The sequence below is a fragment of the Argentina anserina genome, chromosome 3 (assembly GCF_933775445.1).
Source record: "Argentina anserina chromosome 3, drPotAnse1.1, whole genome shotgun sequence".
In the NCBI taxonomy this organism is placed as follows: Eukaryota; Viridiplantae; Streptophyta; class Magnoliopsida; order Rosales; family Rosaceae; genus Argentina; species Argentina anserina.
The window spans coordinates 9,222,421-9,248,508 of NC_065874.1; the positions used below are offsets into that span (position 1 = coordinate 9,222,421).

Here is a 26,088-nt window from a genome sequence, read left to right on the forward strand (position 1 = left end):
AAATTTGAATTCGAAATCATGATAACTCTAAAACAATCTCAAAATATAATGAAATCATCTTACATGAACAGTGTATCGAAACTGAGTTCACAGTACGACTCAGTCGACTTGAATAATACATAACTAGTTTATACATCAGTATTAAAACAAATGGAAATGTAAAATTCTCTCAATCCTCACCACAAACAGAAGAAAGAAATCTTCAGAAATCATTTGAATTCGAAGTCATGATAACTCTAAAACAATCTCAAAATATAATGAAATCATCTTACAAGAACAGTGTATCGAAACTGAGTTCACAGTACGACTCAGTCGACTTGAATAATACATAACTAGTTTATACATCAGTATTAAAACAAATGGAAATGTAAAATTCTCTCAATCCTCACCACAAACAGAAGAAAGAAATCTTCAGAAATCTTCAGAGTAAGCCCCTACGAATATGTTAATCCCCACTTGCAGAACTATCCCTTACACCATCGAATTGGTGCAGTGGGATTGTAAACACAAACCCGATAAACTTTTCAGCTCATATGAGTAAACCAACAGTATAACATACATCACATACAAAAGAAAATAACATATAACAGTTAAATATAAGCGTACTCATGAAACACTCAACAGCTCATCTGGTTGTCCAATAATATTTAAAAATATGTGTACTCATAAGACATTCGGCATACCGTCTGTTTATCCAATATCATTTTAAAATACGGGTACTCATGAGACTCAGGTGCTCATCTGTTCCCCCTCATGCAGTACGCCGATAGACACTGGGCAACCCATCTGTTACCCAATATCACTCAAAACATAGGTACTCATGAGACCCAGACAACTCATTTGTTACCCCTCATGCAGTACACCGGCAGACAGACTAAAGTTCTAACTGATCGTAACTAATACCCGACCAAAGCTTGTTCCGATTACTGCCAACAACGTTCGAAGACCATAAAACGTTTTAATAAGACTCAATGTTAAAATCACGTACACTATAACAATCAACACATGTTTATTGTACTACAACCAAGCGACTCTTGCACAACAATATAAATATAGTCACCACAATATAATCTCATTTGGAAATAAAAACCGTAACATTATATAATAAAGCAACCCTTTTATATGTATCGTATTTTCCATTTTTGTACACATACACAACTTACTGTATTATATAAATGTCACCGTTCAATCTTTTTAATAAATCGTAAATAGGAGTCACCACCAAGGGTAAACTTGTCATTATGAGATTTACTCACCTTATTTCTTGTGTGCAACTTCCACGACACCGAGAGCGATTCCCTCACTCGTTTCGTCGGTCACCAAATAGCATGATAAAATGCTTATAAAACGATACGTAAAATCTCAGGTGCCAATTTAGTACGGTTGAACACTGTTCATAAGTACTGTTCACGCACCGCCTACCGCGCGTGTGGTTCACGCACCAACCTCCGGCAGCCGCACGTGGGGCTCACACGCTGCCAAACAGGCACGCGTGACCTCACACGGAGCCCCCAAAACTCCACCATTCCTCTTCCTAAGCCGTCCTAGATCGATAACCGATCCCTTGCCACCCTCACCTACTCCCACGCGCCGCCACAGACAGTGGCACGTGCTCCACAACCACCTCAGCCCAAAACTCCTCAAATTAGCAAACTCCCAACATGAAAAACGAAGATCACAAGGAGAAAGATACAACCATACCTTTAGTTTGTCTCAAGCCGGTCGGAGACCGCCGGAATCGCCGCCGCAAGATCCCGGATCGGGGAGAGGAGATCGGAGTTGAAGCGGTTCAATTCGAGCCTCACCACTGGAGGAATCGCGCCTAGGAGGAGGAAGAAGGACTCGTCGTCACAACCTTGAGCCCCTGCGTCGCCGGTGCCGTTGATTTCGCTAGAGCTGCTTTAGCGTTTCCTCTATGGCGATGCGTCACAGGGTGGGGTGGTTCGTCGCTACCACATATCGACGTGGCTCGGTCGTGCGGTCCTAATGGCACCGGCGGTGTCGTGCACGGTTGCTGGAGGTGGGAGATCGTTGGTGAAGGAATCGGCGACATGAGAGAGGGTCGGGGGAGAGGAGAAAGAAAACGGGGAAATTTTCTGATTTTTCATGTAAAGTTTCCAAAAAAAAAATCCTTTTATAACCTTTTAAAATCGGAAACCAACTTCCGTTGATAATAACTTTCACATATGACGTCCGATTAAGATATGTCGCGTGTTCACGAACTCGTATCGACGAGCTCTACAATTTCTGTTAAGGGGGGGGGGGGGGGTTTTAGAGACGAGCGACAGAATAAAAGTCGACTCTCGAGTCATAGAAAACGTAACGTTTTTCAACTTAAATTTTCGAAATCAGTTTCGTTTCACGAGACATCGACGAGAAGTCGAAAAATGCGAATTTGCTCAAATTACCAAACTTAGTAATATACATGAATTATACGACTTTAAACCCGAAAATTCGGAGTATTACATAATCGCAAGAGCTTGTTATAGCGCAGGAAGAGCATCCTAGATGTCATAGCTTCAAAACGTGATGAATAGTCCTACCGCATCAGCATAGAGCAGTTTCGATTCTTATATTACCAAAAAAACAATTCAATATTGAGTGTATAAACCATTCTGAAAAGAATCTATTCTCTAATCTAAACTAAATAATTAATCCAACATGGCAGCATACAATTTCTTATTATGACCTATGAGTTCGGTACACATAAACAAATAGGCATGGATCGGTTCCTATCTTCATTCTAACAGAGACTTTCCCATCTTCAAACTGTTGATAGATAACATGCAATAAATCTTGTCAGATCCTTAGTAATCAAGCATCGTTTACTATCCTAGCCACGGATCCATCCCTGTACGAGGCTGCAACATCCGGCGATGTTGGTTACTTGAAAAGAATTAGAGATGGTGATGACCCTATCGATCTTCTCAGTCAGAGGACCCCTAAAGACAGCAATATTCTTCATATTGCAGCTGAATTCAAGCAAATAGAATTTTGCCATCAAGTCTGCCATGATGATCAATATTCTCAACTCTCTTGGCTCACCAACAAGAAGGGCGACTCCCCCCTTCACTTTGCTGCGAGAGTAGGATGTGAGGAGATAGTAAAGCTACTCATTGATCGAGCGAGAAAAGTGGACGAGGAAAACGGAGCTGCAGTTGCTGGTGATGCTCAAGAAGGGCTACTCGAAATTGTTAATATTCAAGAAGATACAGCAGTGCATGTTGCTACTCGATGTGGCCACCATGGAGTGGTATCTCTCTTAATGGCCGCCGACCCCAAACTGTGTTTTATGACTAATACTGCTAATGAGTCGCCCTTGTTCCTATCTACTCGTCTGGAATTTTCAGTCATAGCAAGTTCTATTCTAAGCGAGTGTCGCATAATTCCTTCTTTTCTTGGGACCAACGGTGTTACAGCTTTACATGTTGCGGTTACTCACCTCGACGCAGGTAACTAAATATTGCACTGCAGAAAAGTGACCGAATAGAAAATTAATGTGGTAGAGCTTTTCAGCTTATGGAAAGAAATTTTGTCAAAATCCTTGTTACTAGCTAGAAATTTTGGTTAAATTGCCTTCTCCTTAATTTGCTGCTGCCACCTATTAGTATTATCAAAAGCTCTGAGCTCTAATATGTCCAAATTAATTTACATGGTAGGCCTTGTGAGGAGTATGGTTTCCAAAAGCCCTGAAATGATTAGAGAAGTCGACGCACTTGGGTGGACTCCCTTACATTATGCAGCCATGAAAGGACATACCGTTATAACTCCAGAACTTCTGGACGGTGATAGTTCTGCCTGTTATATATTGGACAAATCCGGAATGTCAGCTCTCCATGTTGCGGCTTATACAGGACACACCAATGTGATTGAAGAAGTGATTCGATGTCGCCCTGATACCTGTGATTTGCTGAACGACAAAGGCCAAACAATTCTTCATGTTGCTGTGTTAGGTGAACAACGTTCTGTTGTCAAATACATATTGAAGACACCAAAACTAGCTGGACTTACAAACGAAGCAGATGAAGATGGAAACACTCCTCTGCATTTGGCTGCCATTTGTGAGAATCGTAAACTTGTAATAACACTGGCACACGATCGTAAAGTTGATAAGACTGCTATAAACAACGACTTGTCGAAGGTGGTCGATATTCTACTTGGTGGCAGTAATCTTTTTAAACAGGTACGTAGTACGTACGTTCATTTGTACATCAGTACATATAATTACGAAAGCCTCACTTTAGTTATCATGCTACGTGATTTCTCCTAATATTAGGATGGTCGTGCTCCTTTTGCTTCTATCCTCTTGGGGAACTTTATTGGTGTGCCATTCTTCCATAGGAAAATCTCCTCTGATTTCATGAATATAAAAGAGTTGGGGAATAATATGTCGGTCATTGGGGACGAGAGGCAACAGCTGCCAGAGCCAGGTTATTCAGATGAGATGTTGTGGCTGTTGAAAAGATTCGATACCAATATGCTAGTAGAAATTCTCATTGCAACCGTTACATTTGCAGCGGTTTTCACCGTACCTGGAGGATATAAAAGCGATGGAACTCCAGTTTTACAAGACAAGGCCTCTTTCCAGGTGTTTCTGATCTCCAACGCCTTCTCCTTCATAGTATCAATTTTTGTGGTGTTCTTCAATTTCTTGTCAGCAAATATGTACACAACACTCTTTGGCGTACGGGGGTTTTCGTTCAGTACTCCATTATTGGAATGATCGTAGCATTTGCTTCCGGGATGTATGTTGTGCTACCCAAAAGCAAGGAGCCGCTTGGTATTTTGGTATATGTAATATGTGGCTGTATATGCTTATCGATTTTTTATGCATACACCTTCTTTCGCATGAGCAAGCAGGAAAGGAAGATTGGATGGCTTCGAAGTCGGAAATTTTGAAACAATGAATTGCTACTACCAATACAGAAACTTAAAATGACCTGCAATTGTTCAAGTAGCTGTGTGACACCACATTCTTGATTTGTTATCAACATCATTACGTGATTCAGTGATATGGGCATGGCATCCCAAATAGACTATTATGTACACCTGTTCAATGGAAAGAGAAAGGTTTTTCTTGAAGAAGAGCAATTTCATTATAAGAGGGGGGACCAACCTCCAAATATTTGGCTCTTACGTGATCAAGCAATTCACCATTCTGTGTTACTAGCTACAGACCAGCAGCTCACGATTTCTTGCATTTTGGAGAATGTTAATTATATCTTGACTTGGGTTTATGCAAGAACTACGGTAACAGAGCGTCGCCGGCTTTAGAATGATCTGCTTCATGTTAAAAATGCTTTTGTTCAGGGACCCTGGATAGTGTTGGGTGACTTTAATTGTGTCCTGGGTGCTCATGAAAAACGAGGGGGAATTCTTCCCAATGTCGTTTCATGTTCAGACTTTCAGGACATGTCAACTAGTTGTGAGTTGGTTCAAGTGTTGGTGCAAGTGTTGAAATGAGGCTTGACCGGTGTCTTAGAAATTTCTCTTGGATGGATGTTTGGCGCAATTTGGAGTGCACTACTCTTCCTCGTTTTTCCTCAGATCATTGTCATCTTTTAGTGTCCTTTTCAAAACTTATACCTAACCAAAGATCACCATTTTGATTCCATCACATGTGGCTAGATCATCCAAGTTTTCTTTCTTTGGTGAAGGAGGTTTGGCAGGGTTCTCATTTCTATGGTAATCCAATGTTTATTTTGGCTTCTAAGTTGCGGACTCTTAAACAGCGGATTCTGGTTTGGAATAAAGCTGAGTTTGGGGATATAAATATAATGGTGGAGAAGTCATTTGATGATTTGCATATAATTCAACAGGAAATTGCTAGTTTGGGTCCTTTTGATGACTTGCTTTCCAGGGAGAATGTTGCCAGTGCTCAAGTTCATGAGGCTCTTTTGCTTCAAGAGAAATTTTTATGTGATAAATCAAGAATAAAATGTCTTACTGAAGGTGACCGAAACTCTTCTTTCTTCCATGCAATGGTTAAAGTCCGGCATCTTAAAGAGTTATTATCAACTATGAGAGATGGAAACAATATTATTCATGATCCAAAGAGATTATTGATCATGTGGTAAATTATTTCAATGGCTTCTTCACAGCAGATTCTTTTGTAAGAGACACTGGTCTAGTTTCTTAAGTAATTCCTAATCTCGTGACTACTAAGGATAATGTTATGTTAACAGCCATTCCCACATCTAAGGAAATATTTCAGACTATGTGTTCCATGGATCATAATAGTTCTACTAGTCCAGATGGTTTTGGTGGAATTTTTTTTATGAAGTATTGGTGCAGAGGTAGTCCAAGTTGTTCAGAGTTTTTTCAATACTGGATACATTCTCCCCCACTTCAATTCCAATTTAATGATCTTGATTCCTAAAGTCCCTAGAGCAGACACCGTAACGCAGTGCGTCCTATTGCTATGGAGAATTTTATTTTCAAGCTTATCACAAAGATTTTAGCTGACCGTTTGGGAAGTATAGCTACTCGGATTATTTAACCCAACCAAAGTGCTTTTCTTAGAGGCCGCACTATTACAGACCCTATTATATTGACTTCAGAATGCATTAACCTCCTGGATCGTAATTGTAAGGGCGGTAACATTGCAATTAAGTTTGATGTGCAAAAGGCATTTGACACGCTTGATTGGGGTTTCTTACTTCGGGTTATGAAGGCTTTTGGTTTTTTCAGATCTTTTTTGTGACTGGATTAAAGCAATTTTGGGGTCTGTACACTTATCAATTTTAGTCAATGATGAGATGGAAGGGTTTTTTCCTTGTTCTCGTGGTGTTCGTCAAGGAGATCCTTTGTCACTTATTCTCTTGTCTTGCGGAAAAGGTTTTAAGTAGAGGTCTCACTAAGCTGGCTGAGGATGGAATTATTGACATACTGTCAACTTCTCTTGGTATTACTCCACCCTCGCTTGTTCTATTTGCAGATGACATTATGGTTTTTATGCGGGGTACCAAGAGATCTTTGAAGAATCTAATGAAGTTTATGGAGGAATATGGCTTGAATTCAGGGCAAAGAGTCAATAAATCTAAATCGCTTGTGTTTCCTTGGAAAATATGCTCACCGTAGACGCTTAGTTATCTGGAAAATTTTGGGTGTCAAACATGGGTCTCTTCCATTCACATACTTTGGGGTTCCGATTTTCCAGGGACGTCCCAAGAGGGTATATTTTCAAGCCATTGCAGATAGAGTGAGATGCAAGTTGTCCTCTTGGAAAGGTTCTCTGTTGTCGCAAGAGGGTAGGCTACAACTTATTCAGTCAATGATTCAAGGCATTTTGGTTTATAGTTTTCAGATTTATGAGTGGCCGGCTGGTTTACTTCATGACCTTCAATCTTGGATCATGAATTTTTTTTGGACTGGAGACCCTTTGAAAATAGGCATGCCTCTTGTTGCTTGACGTCACTGTTGTAAACCCAAAGAGGAATGAGGCTTGGGGTTACGTGATCTATTTCAGGCTAATCGTGCTCTTCTAATAAAGAGATGTTGGGAGGAAACTCTCCTCTTCCTCTCCAGCCTCTATTTTGCTTAGAGCTCATTTTTTGAAAGATGATTTCCAACCTATAAAGTCTTATAAGAGATCTTCAGTCTGGTTGGGTCTCAAAAACGTTTGGCCAATGTTATTGAATTCTTTGCATTGGAGTGTTGGTGATGGTAAGATGATATCTTTTGGCAAGATAATTGGTTAGGTGGGCCTCTTGCTACTAGTGTTGGAGTAAGTGGCTCTATTCCACTTCATGCTAAGGTGAATGATGTTATTGTTGATTCTCATTGGGTTCTCTCAGCAGATTTTATTTCTTCATTCCCTCAAACAGCAGAAAAAATTGAGCGCATTGCTCTGCCTGATGCAGACACATCTGGCTATCTTTTATGGCCGTACTCCTCCTTAAGAATTCTGACACCAAAAGAAACTTTTGTTTTCTTCTCAAATCATGGTGAGCATAAAGATTGGAGTAAAGTGATCTGGAGTAAAGCAATTCAACCCCGCAAAACTCTTGTTGTTTGGAAGGCTCTTCATGGGTGTTTACTAACTGATGATGCTTTACTACGGCGAGGTTTTTAACTTCCATCTCGTTGCTCCAGTTGTGGAAGTCATGCAGAATCGGGTACACATCTTCTTTTGCATTGTTCTGAAATTGTGGCTTTATGGAAATGGGTTTGCCTTCTATTTCTCATTCATTCTCGCCTTGGGATACCCTTGATGAAGTGTTTAATGGTGTTGGTGTTTCAGCGTTCCCAAAACCTAAACGTCAACTTTGGTTTCTAGTCTCCTGTAATCTACTTTGGTTTATTTGGATCACTAGGAATCTGGTGCGTTTCAAAGGTAAGATTTTTAATATGTTGGAAGCCCAACGTCATCTTTTGGAATTGTTCAGAGAGTCTGCTTTGCATTCTTTTCATCATTTCAAAAAGCATCACGAGATATCTATTTTCTCTATTTTTGGTATCTCACAACTGTTTGCCAATGCTAGCAGCTTCATCCCGTCCTTTGATTAAAAGTTTCTTGGATGAGGGTGTGCTATTTGTTAGGGTTTTTATATATATGGTTTTGTATGTGTGGGTGTACACATGCCGGATTGAGCTTTTGTTATCCTCTTTGTTGGAATTTATCAGACATAGGAGGTCAGGTTTTTTTGCCCCACTCCTTTGTTAAATAAAAAAAAAGAAAAAAAAGCAATTTCATTATAAGGACAAGACATTTATACAAGGACGTAGAGAAAGGATGAAGATGGATTTTTTTAGACGACGACCGACGATGAAGAAGAAAAGCCCCTTGTTTCAATATTCTTAATTAATGGAGTTAAAATTATAGAATGTTAATTGCAATAATTTCAAAATTTCCTTGGAAAATAAAAATACATCATCCAAACACAGTATAAGGGAAATCTATTCACACCTTCTTAAACAACACTTAGACCTTTTTTTTTTCAAGTTAGTGTTGACTTAAGCGTTTAGCATTAACAATACAGATAAACAGATGTGAAGTTACCAATACAGATAAATATAAGAATAAACAAAAAAACAATGATTTCAATACAATATATTTGATTTCTTAATTCTTTTTACAATAATAATTTCAAAAGCCAATTACGTATAAAGACATATGAAGACTCAGCTTAATTACTTCAAAACTCTCCATCTTTTACGGAGCCCTATTTCTGAAACCTAGGATTTCGTGAACCTATTGGTGGCGTCGAGGTCTTCCATGATCGGCCTGAAGGTGTCCTCGGGAGTGGATTCTCAGATCCGACTGGGTGTGCCACGTCGGGGTATGCAAAAGAATACGGGGTACATAAGAGAGGTGCATATCAGACTCTTGGGTTGTAGATCGAACTGTTAGGTTGCAGATCGGATTCTTGGGTCTTCAAGCCTCAAGCAGAAAGGTCAAGATGTTGCTTCGATTTCGGAGGATCCAGAGCTTAGTGCCAGCGTGTCTGAGCCCCGGGTGTTGATAGTCACATATTTATGTGACTTTTATTGTGTTAATTATTCATTTTAGTTAGCCATTTTGTTATGTTTTTATACTTTTAATTAACTTTTTTTGTTTTTAGGTATTTTAAAGTGAAATAAAGAAGAAGAGAGAAGAAAGATAGGAAGAAAAGAGAGTAGAGGAGTAGAAAGAAAAAAAGAGAGCGCCGCACATAAGAGAAAGAAAGAAGAAAGAGAGGGAGAGAAGAGAGAAGAAAGAGAGGGAAAAGAGAAAAGAGAGAAAAGAAGAGAAAAAAGGAGAAAAAAGAGATGAGGAACGGAAAAGAGGCCGAATAGAGGGAGAAGAGAGAAAAGAAGAGAGAAAGGAAAACAGATAGAGTAGAAGAATAGGGGGAGCCGAACATAAGTCACCTTCAATCTCTTTAAGCTCACTTTCAATCTCCTCAAGCTCACCTTCAATCTCCCTAAGCTCACTTTCAATTCCCTCAAGCTCACCTTCAATCTCCTCAAGCTATAACCCACATCTCCTCAACGTGCTAAAATCTCATCAAGCCTCCACAAGAAAAAAGAAGTTCGACCTCTTCTCCTTTAATTCATCTCTCATGTATTCTTTGATGTTTTTATTCAAAATTATGGTGTAGCTAAATTCCTTAATAGTTAGGGGCTAATCAAAGCTCTAGATATGTCTTTGATTTCAAACTCCAATTGATTATATAATTTTAGATGAGAATTTCTTCACTTATTGTTCATTGATAATTCTATTGCATGTCTCATTGGGTCGATATTTGATGCATGTTTTAGGATTTTATTATCTTCAATGTGTATATGACCGACATATCGTTGTATATTTTGTGAGAGATAACAAGTTCTGTACAGATACTTGTGTGAAGTGATTCCTTAGTAATCTAAGACTACCGATATTGACATTTGATTCTTTGTTGTTACTCAAACGTTCTTAGAATGTCATGATTTTAATTAATTTGGTCTAGATATCGACATTTCATAGATCAATTAATTGAGAATATAGTTAAGTCGATACCGACATTTCGCTTAACATGACAAGTAAAATAACGTAATACGGTTAATGACCTAACAACATTGGCTTAACTGTGAGTGCATTAATATATAATTATTGACATTGTTTTGAGGTGATTGAAGCATATCTAGTGGTGGCGAGAAGTTCCCAGCTATCCTCTTTCTCATATTTACATCCATATTCACTTTTTAATATTCTGTTTTTAGCAGTACTTCTGTCTTATTTATTTTTATTTACCAATCTGTTTGTGTTTTTAAGTCTTAGTTTCACCAATCCTCTGCGGGTAATGACCCCAATTTTCCATTTACTACATTGATATAATTAATTTGATCATATGGTATCTTTGTAGGTGCTTTTGCGCCTATCAAATTTTGGCACAGTGACGTCGGAGATTGTTTAATTATAAGTCTTAAAGTGTTTTTTGTTTTTAGTTTTGCTTTATTTACTTTATTTTTCTTTTGCGTCTAACATAATTTACTGTGTGCATGAGCTTTTTTATGCATACTCGACATTTTACAAGTTATGAACCATTGTTATTTGATCTAGAGATTGAGAAAGCAGCAAAGCTAAACAGGAAACAACAGAGACTACAAGTGAATACAAGTAACAGTGTTGGTGAGGATTCTAAGTCTAAACACCTTTCTAATTCAAAGATTGAGTATGAGGAAGAGTAACGTGTTCCAACGCCTCCACCATCACCACTACTAATGGCTGCGAAACTTAAGGAGTCCTTTATTCCAGACACAGGTGCAACAGATTCACCAGTTGTGCTACCAGAAAATTTGGGTACTTACTCAATTCCATCATCTCTGATTTCGAATCTACCACACTTTAGAGACACTCATTCTAAAGATCCACACGACAATCTTAATGAGTTTACAACACTGCAGAATACAGAAGTCAACAATGGTGGATGAGAATGTGGTGAAACTTATTTTTTTCTTTTTTTCTTGAAAGAACAAGCAAAGACATGGTATAATTCATTGGCTTACCACTCTATTGACTCATGGGAAAATATGTGTGATGCATTCATGAAGGAATTCTATTCAGTCTCTCGCACCAAGAATTTAAAGAAGTAGATCAGTACATTCAGGCAGAGAGATGGAGATGAATTACATGAAACGTGGAGTCAATTCAAGGGTCTTCTACGTCAATGCCCCCATCACAAGTTTGATCTCAACACTCAAAATGAAGTACTTCTACAAAGCACTTGATTCACTTTACAGGATAAAACTTGACTCGGCTTGTGCAGGAAATTGGTGGAATCAGACTGGAGCTGAAGCTAAGAAAATTATGGAGAATGAAGAAGAGAATTCAAGACAGTTTTAGTCCAAAGACCGATCTATAGGAGCCATAGAGAATAGATTGAGTTCTATGGAGAATGACATTGCCTTAATTGCTAGTTCTATGAAGGTGGATAAGAAAGCAATCGTTACCGCATCTCAAGTGGTGTGTACTATTTGTTCAGCTAAGAACCACCTTGCAAAAGATTGTCCTAACTGCAGAGCAGTTGAGTAATACACCTAAGAGGAGGGTGTGAATTTTGTTTATAGGCAACCCAACATATATAATGGGAATATAGATCATCCCTTCCTTAGCTACTGAAGCCATAATTTGCTCAATCCTCCAATTGCTCCACCTGGATTCCAACAAAGATAACCTGTAGGGGATGTGCAGCAATTTGGCCAAAGATGTGTGCCTCAATAACAACAGGCTTTAGGTCATACATCAACATAAACTTTAACTTTAGAAGCTATGATGCAACAAATGATGTTTGATAGCAAAAAGGAAAGAGAGGAAAACAGTGTCTTTCGCCAAGAGATCAAGTCCACCACTCAACAACAAGGGAAAACAATTGACTTGTGAGAGCGCCAAGTGAGCCAAATCCAACAAACTCTTGCACAAGTCAACCCAGGACGACTTTCTAGCAACACTCTTCCTAATCCTAAAGGTCATCATGAAGTCAATGCAATAGTTTTAAAAAGTGGGAAGGTGGTGGATGCAGCTCCAGTGGTCAAGAAGTCAAGAATAAAGTGGGAAGAACCTGTATTAGAGCATATTGTGCTTGAGCAACCATCAAAAGTCAGTCTGGGCACCCCAACTCAATCCGTTGAGGAATTCTCTCAACCTGTTGAAAATGCACATGGAACAAACATTGAGTCAAGACCGAAACCAACCCTGGTATGTCCCTTAACGTCACCTTTGATTATCACTAATGTGCCTTTTCCTATAGCAGGTTACAGAAACAAGTGAAGGAGGAAAGAGACAAGGAGATCCTAAACGTCTTTAAGAAGGTTGGTGTGAATATTCCATTGTTAGATGTGATCAAGCAAATTCCTCAGTATGCAAAATTCCTCAAGAACTTGTGCACTTCAAAGAGAAAATTCAACGGAACCGAAACAGTTGCCTTGAGTGAGAGGGTGTCTGATGTGCTGCAAAAAAAGTTACCATCAAATTTAGGTGATCTAGGATGTTTCACTATTCCATGCACTATTAGTGATCACATTACTGGTGCTCTTCTTGATTTAGGTGCTTCCATAAATTTAATGTCATATGTTGTGTATGATATAATGAATATGGGAGAACTTTTGCATACTGGGATAACCATTAAACTTGCAGATTGATCTAACTGTTACCCTAGAGGTATTATAGAAGATGTGCTAGTACAGGTTGGTGATTTGATTTTTCCAGCGGATTTCTTTGTATTAGAGATGGAAGGTGAACAAGTGCTAAGATACCATTGATTCTTGATAGACTATTCTTAAGAACAGCTCGCACTAAAATTGATTGTTATGAAGGTTCACTTAGCATGGAAGTAGCTGGAGAAAAGATCAAATTCAACATCTTTGAATCCCTCAAGCACCCAAATACTGATGATAGGTACTCTTGTTGTTTTATTAATGTTTTTGAGAGTTTTGTGCATGCGTTCATTCAGTACTCATTGGAGGAGGATCCCATGCAAAAAGTCATCGAAATGGCTGGTAAAAAGTAAGTTTCAGCACAATCGGTTCAATCTATTGAGGAAATTCCTCAACATGTGAATTTGAGCTTGTATTTGATATTGCATCAGTTGAAGACCTTGAGATGGAGGAAGAGTATTATGCAATGGAAGAGGCATTTGAATCTTTGCCCTACATGACAGGTATGTCTCGTAAACTCATGTCTCTTCCGGTTTCAACTAACGTGCTTGCTCCATCTATTCGGAAAGCGCCCGAGTTAGAGCTTAAACCTCTACCTCAGCATTTGAAGTTTGTTTTTCTGGGAGATGGTGAAACTTTACCAGTCATAATTTCTTCAAAGTTCTCACAGTTGCAAGAGGAAAAGTTATTGACTGTTCTTAGGGAGTACAAGCAAGCAATTGGATTGACAGTAGCAGATATCAAGGGAATATGTCCCACTCTGTGTACTCACATGATACATTTGGAGGAGGGAGTTAAGCCAACAAGAGAAACTCAACACCCCCCCTGCGCGCGCATGTTGGAAGTTATCAAGAAAGAAATGACTAAACTCTGTGATACAAGTATAATTTATGTTATTTCTGACAGCAAGTGGGCTGGTCCTGTGCAGGTAGTTCCCAAACGTTCAAGAATTACAGTGGTACAGAATGATGAGAACGTGTTAGTACCTCAACGTGTGCAAACGAGATGGATAGTGTGTATTGACTACCGCAAGCTCAATGCCACCACACGCAAATATCACTTTCCCCTACCGTTCATTGATCAGATGTTAGAAAGGTTAGCAGGTCATACATATCATTGTTTTTTAAATGGTTATTCAGGGTACAACCAGATAGCCATACACAAAGATGACCAGGCGATGACCACTTTTACATGCCCCTACGACACGTTTGCTTACCGGCAGATGCCCTTTGGCCTATGTAACGCGCCTGCAATGTTTCAACGATGCATGATGAGTATTTTTTCGGACATGGTTGAAAAACAATCATTGAGGTATTTATGGATGATTTTTCGGTATTTGGTGATTCTTTTGACATCTGTCGGCGTCATTTATCCATGGTTTTGAAACGTTGTGTCGAGACTAACCTTGTTTTGAATTGGGAAAAGTTTCATTTATAGTATAACAAGGTATAATTTTGGGACATGTAATATCTGCAAAGGGAATTGAGGTTGATAAAGTTAAGGTTGATATTGTGCGTACTTTACCTCCTCCTTCAACTGTGAAGGAGGTGAGATCTTTTCTTGGACATGTAAGATTTTATCGTAGGTTTATCAAGGATTTTTCCAAGATAGCCCGACCATTATGTGCACTGCTCCATAAAAATGTAGCCTTCAACTTCACAGATGAGTGCTTGAAGGCATTCAATAAGCACAAGAAGCTTCTGACGACCACACCCATCATACAAGCACCTGATTGGAACTTACCTTTTGAATTAATGTCTGATGCTTCTGATTATGCGGTTGGTGTTGTGTTGGGTCAACATCCAACTAAGTTGTCCCATGTCATCTATTATGCTTTCTTTTGAATAATGCACAGTTAAATTACTCAACTACAGAAAATGAATTCTTAGCGGTGGTCTTTTCTTTTGAAAAGTTTATGTCTTACTTTTTAGGAACTAAAGTTTTTTCTCTGACCATTCTACTTTGAGATACTTGATGACCAAACATGATGCAAAACCTAGGTTTATTAGATGGATGTTGCTACTTCAGGAGTTTGATATTGAGAAAGGCACTAAGAATGTGGTGGCAGACCACCTGAGCACGATAACGCATGGATCTAATGCAGAGGATGAATCATTGCTTATGCGTGATAGCTTTCCGGTTGAGAAACGTTTTTCTTTAAATGTTTTTAAGCCTTGGTATGCAGATATTGTTAATTATATTGTGTCAGATAGAGTACCAAGTGACTACAGTAGAGCTCAGAATGACAAGTTGGTGAAGACATCTAAGCATTATGTGTGGGATGAGCCTTATCTATGGAAACATTGTCCAGATTTGTTAATACGAAGGTGCATTCCTGAAACTGAATTTCAATCTATTCTCACTTTTTGTCACTCACATGTCAGGTCACTTTGCTGGAAAGAAGACTGCAATGAAGGTTCTTGAAAGTGGCTTCTTCTGGCCAACTCTGTTCAAAGATGCCCATGAGTTCTATAAATCATGTGTCAGATGTCAGCTCACATGTAACTTATGTCCTGGAGATCAAATGCCCCAACACCCAATTTTTTTGTTGTTGAGATTTTTGATGTGTGGGGTATTGACTTTATGGGTCATTTTCTTATCTCTCAGCAAAATATTTATATTCTAGTTGCAGTCGATTATGTTTCAAAGTAGGTGGAGGCAGTGGCCACTTGTACTAACGATGCTGTTGTTGTTTTTAAATTTTTGAAATCACTGTTTGTTAGATTTGGTACTCCCAGGTACATCATCGGTGATGGAGGTTCCCATTTTTGTAACTAGTCTTTTGCAGCTTTGCTCAGGAATTCAATGTTCATCATAAGGTGGCAACACCTTATCTTCCTCAGACGAGCAAGCAGGTAGAAGTATCCAACAGGGAGATCAAACAAATTTTAGAGAAGACTGTTGGACCAACCCGGAAAGATTGGAGTCAATGCTTAGATGAGGCGTTGTTGGCATACAGGACAGCATACAAGACACCGATTGAGATGTCTCCTTATTGAATGTTCTATGGAAAAGGCTGCCATCTTCAAGTAGAGCTTGAACACAAGGCATATTGGGCTATTAAGCAGTTTCACTTTGATATTGATGATGCAGGTGTTGATAGGAAGTTACAACTGAATGAGCTAGATGAGATTTGAAACAATGCTAGGAATCCAATCGAATCTACAAGGAGAAAACCAAAATGTTTCATGATAAGATGATTAAAAGAAAATCTTTTGTTGTTGGGCAAAAAGTCTTGCTTTTCAATTCGCGTCTACGTTTATTCCCAGGTAAACTTTGTTCTAGGTAGAGTGGGCCTTTTGTTATACTTAATGTGTTTGCTCATGGTGTAGTAGAGCTCAAAAATCCGAAGAATGGGAACATGTTCAAAGTGAACGGACATAGGCTCAAACCGTTATAGGTGGAGTGGGTCTTTTATTATACTTAATATGTTTGCTCATGGTGCAATAGATGTCAAAAATCCCAAAAATGGAAACACGTTCAAGGTGAATGGACATAGGCTTAAACCGTTTTATGAGCCTGTAGCAGTGACAGATGTGGAAAAAGTACATCTCTGTGATCCCTTGCTAGTGGAGCAAGGTTATAAGTACCGTCTAGCTGCTGACGTTAAACTTAGCGCTACTTGAGAGGCAACCCATGTTGATGGAGAAGTTTGGATTCCAGATTTACATTCTCCATTCTTTCTCCTTTGTTATTTTTTTATGTTTTGTGTGTTTTGTGATGTCATAGGTCTTCTGCTTCATACTTGTTTGATGTGTTGCATGCTTTAGTTTTGCTTTACATTATGGATAATGGAAATTTCAAATGTGGGGTGGGGTTTATATAATATCTTTGGCATCCATGTTTAGATTTGTGATTTTGAGTTTTTTAGGTATGTTTTTTGAGTTAAAAACAAAAATAAAATAAAAATAAAAAAATTGTTTCTAGTCTGGTTTGAGTCTTAGAGCCCTTAACTAGTCTATGATGTGCTTATATCTTCTGAAATTGTGACTAATAGTGAAACATGTGCCTATGTTAGCTGAGTTTCTTTGGTTAATTTTGATATATAGTGTATGTAGAAATGAGTTAACATGGTACAGATTCATCAACATGCTTAAATATAGTTGAGATTCATTAACCTGTGAGCGATTTAGTCTAAATATGATTATACATGTTTTCTTTGTTGTATGTTAATTGCTTGCTGCAAGTTAAGTTAATGGACTCTAAAGATTACTAAAACTTGCTCTTTTGCTTGTCAAAGCTTATAGTCATTATATATCTTGATTGGGAAAGTGATAAAGGCACTTTAGATCTATCACAATTGCCATATGTAGCATGTGACCCATATTTTGTGTACACAAAATGTGCAGCCCTTAGTTAACCACTTTGAGCCTACATTATGGTCTTTTTGTCATCACCCACATAATCGTACTCTTAAACCTTAGAATAGTTATATCTCTACCTTTGTTCTAGAACTTAGTAGAGTTGTACATGAGACGTGTACATGAAAACCAAGGCAGAAAATAGTGAAGATGAAGCAAAGAAATAAGTACGGGATATCAAGTTACTTGTGTTGTAAAAAAACAAAAAAAATATCTATAAGGTAAAATAAAAAAAAATATGTATGTTCTTTTGTGATGTTTAGCTTATACCACATGTTAATTGTAGATGAAAAAAATGAAATGAAGACCCAATAAGATGAAATTCAGCCACAATGGTGATATATTTGAAAGAATTCAATAGTGAAGATGCTTCAAGGGTTGTAAAGTTCGAAAATGTCTCTTCATTGATGCTCTACTAGGTTTTAGAACTTGTTTGAATTCTATATCCCTTTTATCTTATAAACCTATGAGCTTAACCTCATTACAATCGTATAAAGTCTTTTTTGATCCTCAAGATAAGTAGCATTTGATCTGTGAAGATAAGTCACAAAAGTTAAACATATGGTTTGGTCCATTTGACAAGTAATTGAGTTTGAGTGAAAACCTTAGACATATGTTGAGCCCATGTGAGGTTGAATATTAACTTGTTTATTGCATGCTATAGTTTTACATTTACCATGATTATGTCTTCGTCATACATGTTGCATGTGTGTCATGTATTGATTTTAACCTTCAAAATTCTGTGGATTGAACTGAAATATCATGTGATCTTGGTGTTGCAATGTTAGGGAGATTGCCGTGATCTCTATTCTTCTGTGTTATTGTTGAGTGTTTCCAGAGTCTTAGTTAAGTGTTTTGCTCGAGGACGAGCAAAAACTAATTGTTAATTATTCATTTTACTTAACTATTTTGTTATGTTTTTATATTTTTAATTCACTTTATTTGTTTTTAGATATTTTTAAGTGGAATAAAGAAAAATAGAGAAGAAAGAGAGGAAGACAAGAGAGTAGATGAGCAAAAAGGAAATCGCACATAAGAGAAAGAGAAAAGAAAGAGAGGGAAAACATAAAAGAGAGAAAAGAAGAGAAAAAGGAGAAAAATGAGATGTGGAACGGAAAAGAGGACGAACAAAGGGAGAAGAGGGAAAAGAAGAGAGAAAAAAAAGTGGAGCAATAGGGGGAGCCGAACATAAGCTCCCTTTCAATCTCCTAAAGCTTACCTTCAATCTTCTCAAGCTCACTTGCAATCTCTTCAAACTCACATTCAATCTCCTCAAGCCATAACCCACATTCCTCAATGTGCTAAATTCTCATTAAGCCTCCACAAGAAAAAGGAAGTTCGGCCTCTTGATAGGAGCACTTTGTGCGACATTCTTAACATGTTTTTACCTCCATTTGTACTTTACTTAGCCCTTATTATTGTAGTGTTGAGTCATTGAGTCGAGTTAGGAGTCTTTGGTGGCATTGGTTGCCTTTTGGTGTTAAAACGGGTGTAAAATGCAGAAATTGTCAAGAGTACTATAAAGTAGTATTCCTTGTCGAACTAGGAAACCTAGTTGGGTTAAGATTTTTATTCGACATTTATGTAACATTTGTGATTTATATTAATTATTTTCTTTCCTTATTTTAGAATTAAATGAGAGATAATGGCTTGGAAATTAAGGAAAGAAAGAGGAGAAAAAAGAAAGAAGTAATTTAGTTTCTGAATGAGATGAAAATGAAGAGGTATGCAGCCTCAAAAGAAGCAAGATTCATCCGACCATAAAAAGGAAAAGAAGAAGAAAAAAAGGAAACAGAAGAAGAAAAAGAAATGAGAGAACTAAGACATAATTCTGAAGAATGCATGTGGCCTAGAAGAAGGGAGAATGCATGTGACTAACAAAGATGATCATCATTCAATCGAGAAGGAAATAAAAGAAGAAAAGGGAAATACAGAATCAACACATTATCATGCCCCTCTCACTTATTCCTCTATAAATAGCATGTCATTTCTACACATTGATATCACCTCTCATTCACAAAGCTAAGCCGAACCTCCGCCAAAATACATTCAGAAAATTCAAGCCACAAGCATCATCCATCACCACCACAAACTTTGTTCATCCTTTCCCTCATACATAATCGAATTCATCATCCTTGCCGAATCCTTCAAGGTTTTTAAAGTGTGATTCATCCATGGCTTGTATTTTACTCTTTGGTTTTATCATTTTTACGATTTCTATGTATGGATTATTGAATGTATTTTTCAGTTTTATATATGAAGAACATAATTTCAGACTTGTTTGGTTTTATGTTCAGATTGTATAAACTCATGTTTATGTATGGATGTCGTGTATAATGATTAGGGGCAGTATGGTTTTCAATTTATATTTAGGTTTTATTTAGATTAATTCCTTGAACTTGTGCATCTAAATCAATGCTTGAGGAAGCCACGACCATGGCTCTTCTTGGGTTGCGATTTCATTCACCAAAGTAGTCTTTGATCGAGTTATGCGCTTCATGTCACAATTATTGCTACTTATATAGGGCTGTGATAGTTCTAGGAATTTGCATGCTTAAACATGATGAGTGACGTCATGCATGTTTATATGTCTTCAATTCGACTTAATGTGTTTATGTGCTTCTTTGTGTTTAACTAATACGCTTCGTGAAGTTAGACTCTTTTTAGCATATGTTTAGGATTGAACGCTTCGTTGATTCTAAATAATTATGAAGTCTTAACGATTAGATGAACCGCTTCGGACTCTAATTAAAATTGAAATTAAGATGAACTTGAATTGATTCGAAATATACTTGTTGCCTCTTAGTTGTTTTGTGCGTGTCTTACATGTTCATGAGTAGATTTCGTGTTTGGTAATGTGATGAGTGGTAGATCAATTGTATATAAGTAACTTAGGATTTATTTTCAGTAGTAGTTTTATAATCAATCTCAAAACCCCCAATAACATGATAAGTTTTGAGACCCCTTTGATTCCCCGGACTGAACGATCCCTGCTTATTCTATACTAACGATGATGTTTTACAGGGTTTATTATAAACGTTCTTAGTAACGATCTATCACCTCTTCTCCTTTAATTCATATCTCATGTATTCTTTGATGTTTTTATTCAAGATTATGTGTAACTAAATTTCTTGATAGTTATGGGCCAATCAAAGTTCTAGATATGTCTTCGATTTCAAACTCCAATTGATTTATATAATTTTAGATGAGAATTTTTTCACTGATTGTTTATTGATAATTCTATTGCATGTCTCATTGGGTCAATACTTTGATATATGTTTTAGGGTTTTATTATCTTAAATGTGTATATGACCGACATATCGTTGCATATTCTGTGAGAGATAACAAGTTCTTTGCAGATATTTGTGTGAAGTGATTCCTTAGTAATCTAAGGCTACCGACATTGACCTTTTATTCTTTGTTGTTACTCCAACGTTCTTATTACGTCATGATTTTAATTATTTTGGTCTAGATACCGACATTTCATAGATCATTTAATTGGGAATATAGTTAAGTCGATACCGACATTTCGTTCAACATGACAAGTAAGAGAAAGTAATATGGTTAATGACCTAACGACATTTTCTTAACTGTGAGTGCATTAACATATAATTATTGACATTATTTTGGGGTGATTGAGCATATCTAGTTGTGGAAAGAAGTTCCTATCTATTCTTTTTCTCATATTTACATCCATATTCACTTTTTAATATTCTGTTTTTAGCAGTACTTCTATCTTATTTATTTATTTTCACCAATCAAACGAATTCTAAATAACCTCAAAATTTGTGTGGTAGTCTGCAACTGTGTCTAGTTAGTTTCATTTAATTTCGTAGTTTTTTCTTGAGTGGAGATTGGCTAATTAATTAGGTTTCCACTCCTAGGTCGAGTCTGCCAGATTTCTGGTTTACGCGTCTGTTTGTGTTTTTAAGTCTTAGTTTCACCAATCCTCTATGGGTAATGACCTCTATTTGCCATTTACTACATTGATATAATTAATTTGATAATAGGGTATCTTTGTAGGTGCTTTTGCGCCTATCAGGTGTGACCTCGGGCGAGGAGGTGGAGCGGGTTTAGGGTTCAAGACCAGTACTTCCTTGCTTGGGTGGATTTCGACGCGGGGACATCTTGTCGTAGTCTATAGTCTCTTGCTATGGTGGAGGGTCGAGTAAGGTCACCGGAAGCCATCTGGTGGTGATGAAGGTTGGAGAAGTTCTTTCGACTGCACCATCTGGCTGGCCTCCGAGATGCGGTATGGGCTTAGGTATGGACAACCTCGTTGGATTTTGACTCTAGGGTTGGCCCAAACCTTTCTTTTCCACGTCACTTTGGTTCATGCACGACTTAAGCCACCCACAATCCTAATTTGCACAATTAGGGTTATGTGTTTATATTATTATCTCGTCAATAGCTTTTGCTTTTAGGTCCAATTTGCTTTGAACGCATTATAGTTTTAGACTTTTGGATTTCATTTTTTCGATTTATGCCTAGTTAGTTAGTGCCTACATAGGGTGGTCTCTCACCATTATGTATGACCTTTGTAGTCGTAAATAAGTATTGAGCTCGCATTGGCTGTAAGCCAAATGAATTTGTTTCATTGTTTAAAAAAAAAGACATGAAGACTCATATTTTTTAATAAGGATTCTCAAATATTTTTACCCACATAAGGACACTTTGGAGTAAAAAGACTTTAAAATTACAGACTACCACTAGAGTTAAAAAAAATACAAAAATCATCACTCTCATTTCCGACAAAGTCTCTAACCGATCTCCAATGATGTCTCCGGTGACTTTTGGCTGACTCCGGCCAGGTCTCTGATGAATTCCAGTCGGCTCCGACAATGTTCCAGTGAATCGGAGCACTTGTCAGCTCCGGTGAGGTATTCGGCAACTTCCGCGTAACTCCAGCAGACTCTGGTGATGTCATAAAAGATACCGTCTTAAGCTCCAAAAGGTATTACCGCCAACAATAAAAATTACTACGATGAGATTTCTGGCAACTTCCGATGAGGTCTCAAAAGCTACTACTAAGCCTTATAAAAGCTACTACCGAGTCAAAAAAAGCTACTATAAATGTCTACCAAAACTATTATCAATGAGAAACAAAGTTACTACTATGCGAATCAAAAAACTACTACCATGCAAAGAAAAAACTTATGATTGCTTAACTATAACTACATATCTATATATACCTGCAAATACTTTCCCAACAAATTAGAGGGGCCTCAGCACACCTCGACCCTTCCTTGGGTCCGTGCTCATCCACTAGTGTTCCTTAATACCTTTGTATTATGCTTTTTAAATCTTTTTCTTGTGATATTTATCATTGCTAACATTATGTTGAGATTTTTTATGATAGTATTTTACTATTTCATCTACACTCACTTCTATAAATTTAGTGTCATTTATTTTTATTTTTAAATTATTAGTGTCATGTGAATAGTTTGTTGTATATTGATCGTTAGTCCACTTACACCTTGGTGCTTCAAAATTTTATTAGTGTCATGTGTATAGTTTATTGTATATTGATTGTAAGTCCACTTGCACCTCGGTGCTTAAAATATTTTTCCATGATATGTTGCTAAAATTGCTAGAAGAAAGAGGATTACGGATTCCACGCACCAAGATTAGTATACAAGTCTCGGGTTGATATTTCTTCAACACCGTTACTCTTATTTGACGCCTCAGTGGCCAAGTTTTGTGGATGCTGCTTTTCCTAACTTAGTTTTTCAAAACTGCATATACTTTTCCTCAAAGATTAGTGTCATACGAATACTTGGTGATAAACTTGAGATTGCATACTAATTAATAATCGTTTCATTTGCACCTCAATATATAAAACAAATCAATATAGAAAATTACTTAATAATACTAGACAACATTTGAATTAAATGAAACCCACTTTTTATATTTCTTATACAAATTAGAACATAAGCTTAAACCCAAAAATAAGTGAACTCAAACCTGATTAATTAATTAATGCTAAAATGTTCAAACTACCACTATTTTCGCAAAAATTACCAAGCTGCCACTCTCAGATCTAACAAGTTTCTATCTCCTTATTTTTTTAGTTTTTTTCCGGCAATTTTAATTTTTCCAACCAAACCACCTACAATTTGGAGGTGACCCAATATATAAAGTTGTTCCTTACGTCATAGGTTTTCATTTAAGTACCATAATCTATATTTTTTTTAGAAACTTTGAAATTTTGAATTTTGCTCACCAAAAACCATAGTAGTAGTGAGTTTTATAGTCTACAATAGTAGCTAGATTTATAATCGACAATAGCAAGTACATTCCCAGCAGATAGTAGTACCTTTCAAGTCGGTAGTAGCAGCTAGTTTCATACTCAACAATAGCATGTAGCTTAATTAGATTTTTGTTGACTCAAAGGTCACCCTGAGTAGGGGATGTCGTACCCAAGGGATTCAGAAAACCCTCTCTAGCTAGGAGAACCTAAGGGATATTAGAAGAATATGCAAATGTATAAGTCACAAATCAAGGCCACAAGTGAACCCAAACTCATGGTGGATATATGCAAGATGGTGTAGTGATTTAAATTTATTTCAGATGTGGAGTTACTTCTAAAAACTAAATTACCACTTAAAATGTAAACTAGATGTGATGAAATGGATGGAAGTTAGGACTTAAGGTTTCCACCTCTAACTTCTCTTGTGAACAATGATGCTACTAAATTGAATGATGTCACTGTAACTAGCCAATTTCTCTCCTTGTATCCCTCTCGGGTATGACAAGGGACAATCTCTTTTGTTGGTATCAAGCAACCCCTCTCGGGTGTAGTACTTAACTATTCAAGTCATGGATATGAATCCAATTAAGTATCAAATGCATTACCCTAAGTGCATAAAGTTTGGAGATGAAGAAATCATGCAAACCAACCATGCTTATCTCTAAGTGATTGTAGTTCACAACTCTAACATGCTAATATGATATGCTATCATGCTTCAAACAACTAAGGTTAATCAAGCATTAATCATTCATCATGTCATGGCAAACAATCATACACAAATTGATTAAGTTTAAGCATGAATGTTCAACTTTTGAACTAGCATATTACAGTGCTAATGAAAAGTGCATCAAACAAAATATTTATATCAATGTCATACAAGATTGGCTAGGGCTTTCACCATAGCCCCAACAAATTAACTACTCACTCATAACCAAATACACAAGCTTCAACAAGTTTATGAACATCAAAGTAAAGAGAGAGTAGAAAGGTAACTAGTGAATCTCAAGTTGAGGATGATGTGGATGAACACATTGAGATCTAGACATGGTGGTGATAGAGATCCTCAAATGATGCTAGACTCCTCTTCTTCCTCCTTGCTTGATGATGGTGTATGAAAAATAGTGGATGATGAAGTGATGAAACTTAGTGTTTTTAGAATGAGATGGGTAGATAGAAATGTTATTTTCCTTTCTTCCTCATGGTTGGTGGTGGAGATGGTGTAAGTGGGTGATAAATGAGTAAGTGAGTGATCATGGAAAGAAGTGGGTGATAAAGAAGGAAGTGGGTGATCATGGAAAGAAGTGAGTGATAAAGGAGAAAGTGGGTGATCATGGAGGAAGTTGGTGATCATGGAGAAAGTGAGTGATCATAGAGGAAGTGAATGATCATGGAAAAAATGGGTGATAAAGGAGAAAGTGAGTGATCAGGGAAGGAAGTGAGTAATAAAGGAGGAACTTAGTGATCATGGAAGAATTAAGTGATCATGAAAAGAAGTGGGTGATCATAGAAGGAAGTGGGTGATAAAGAAAGAAGTGAGTGATCATGAAATAAGTGAATGATCATGGAAAAAGTGGGTGATGGCTAGGTAATGATGGACCTAGAGGTGATGATTGCACCTAAAATCAAATCAGATTTTTGCATAATATATGTGTGGATTTTGGACAATATGGAGCATGATTTTGTAAGACATAGAGAAAAATTGTGGAGTTAAATCTCAACTAAAAATATGGAATCTAGTTGTGATAGAACAATGTGTTGCTCTTCCCTTACTCATCTATAAAATTTACCGCTAAAAATGGTGGTGCTTGAAAAATTGTCGGAATTTCACATTGTCTTTTCTTGTCAAGATATTCTACAAAAAATGGAAATGAATTAGTTTAAATTAAATAAAACACATAGAATAACTAAATTTTATCTTTTAGGGCATTAGAATATATGAGAATTATGATCCAACAATAGTAGCTATTAGTTTCATAATCGACAGTAGCATCTAGCTTCTTAGTCGACAGTAGCATGTAGTTTTTTAGTCAATAGTAGCATGTAGCTTTTTAGTCAACGATAGCAGACACACATGTAGGTGTGATATGTGGTAGTGAGAATAATTTTGAATTCTCTTAAATGTAATGGGCTAGAGAGAGATAAAAAAGTAAAATATCATATGACATGTGGCAGCTTGCCATTATGTGGTCCTTATTTGTAATTTTTTGTACTATTTTATTCTATCAAATTAAGAAGTGAGTTTTTTGTAAATCAAAATGTTACGAGATACTTGTTAGTAATTTGTTAAATAAAAAAAGAGTTCAAGTTGAAAGCTGTGCGATGGATTGTTTCATATACAAGGCAGCAACATATGGTGATGTT

At 37.2% G+C, this 26,088-nt stretch overlaps 1 protein-coding gene across 1 annotated transcript; it reads left to right on the forward strand.

Annotated features, from left to right (window-relative positions):
• The first annotated feature begins 1,661 nt into the window (after nucleotides 1-1,661).
• Nucleotides 1,662-4,723, forward strand: LOC126786988 (ankyrin repeat-containing protein ITN1-like). Its single transcript, XM_050512937.1, has 4 exons — nucleotides 1,662-1,787; nucleotides 2,780-3,452; nucleotides 3,660-4,183; nucleotides 4,277-4,723. The coding sequence occupies exons 1-4, from the start codon at nucleotides 1,662-1,664 to the stop codon at nucleotides 4,721-4,723; spliced, it is 1,770 nt and encodes a 589-aa protein (XP_050368894.1).
• Nucleotides 4,724-26,088: the final 21,365 nt, after the last annotated feature.

What these genes read in the sequence shown, in the direction of transcription:
- LOC126786988 (XM_050512937.1), top strand. Translation starts at nt 1,662, where the DNA reads ATGAAAAACGAAGATCACAAGGAGAAAGATACAACCATACCTTTAGTT. An exon ending in AGGAGATCGGAGTTGAAGCG is followed by an intron (nt 1,788 to 2,779) that starts GTTCAATTCGAG and finishes AACTGTTGATAG; the next exon opens with ATAACATGCAATAAATCTTG. An exon ending in GCAGTAATCTTTTTAAACAG is followed by an intron (nt 4,184 to 4,276) that starts GTACGTAGTACG and finishes TCCTAATATTAG; the next exon opens with GATGGTCGTGCTCCTTTTGC.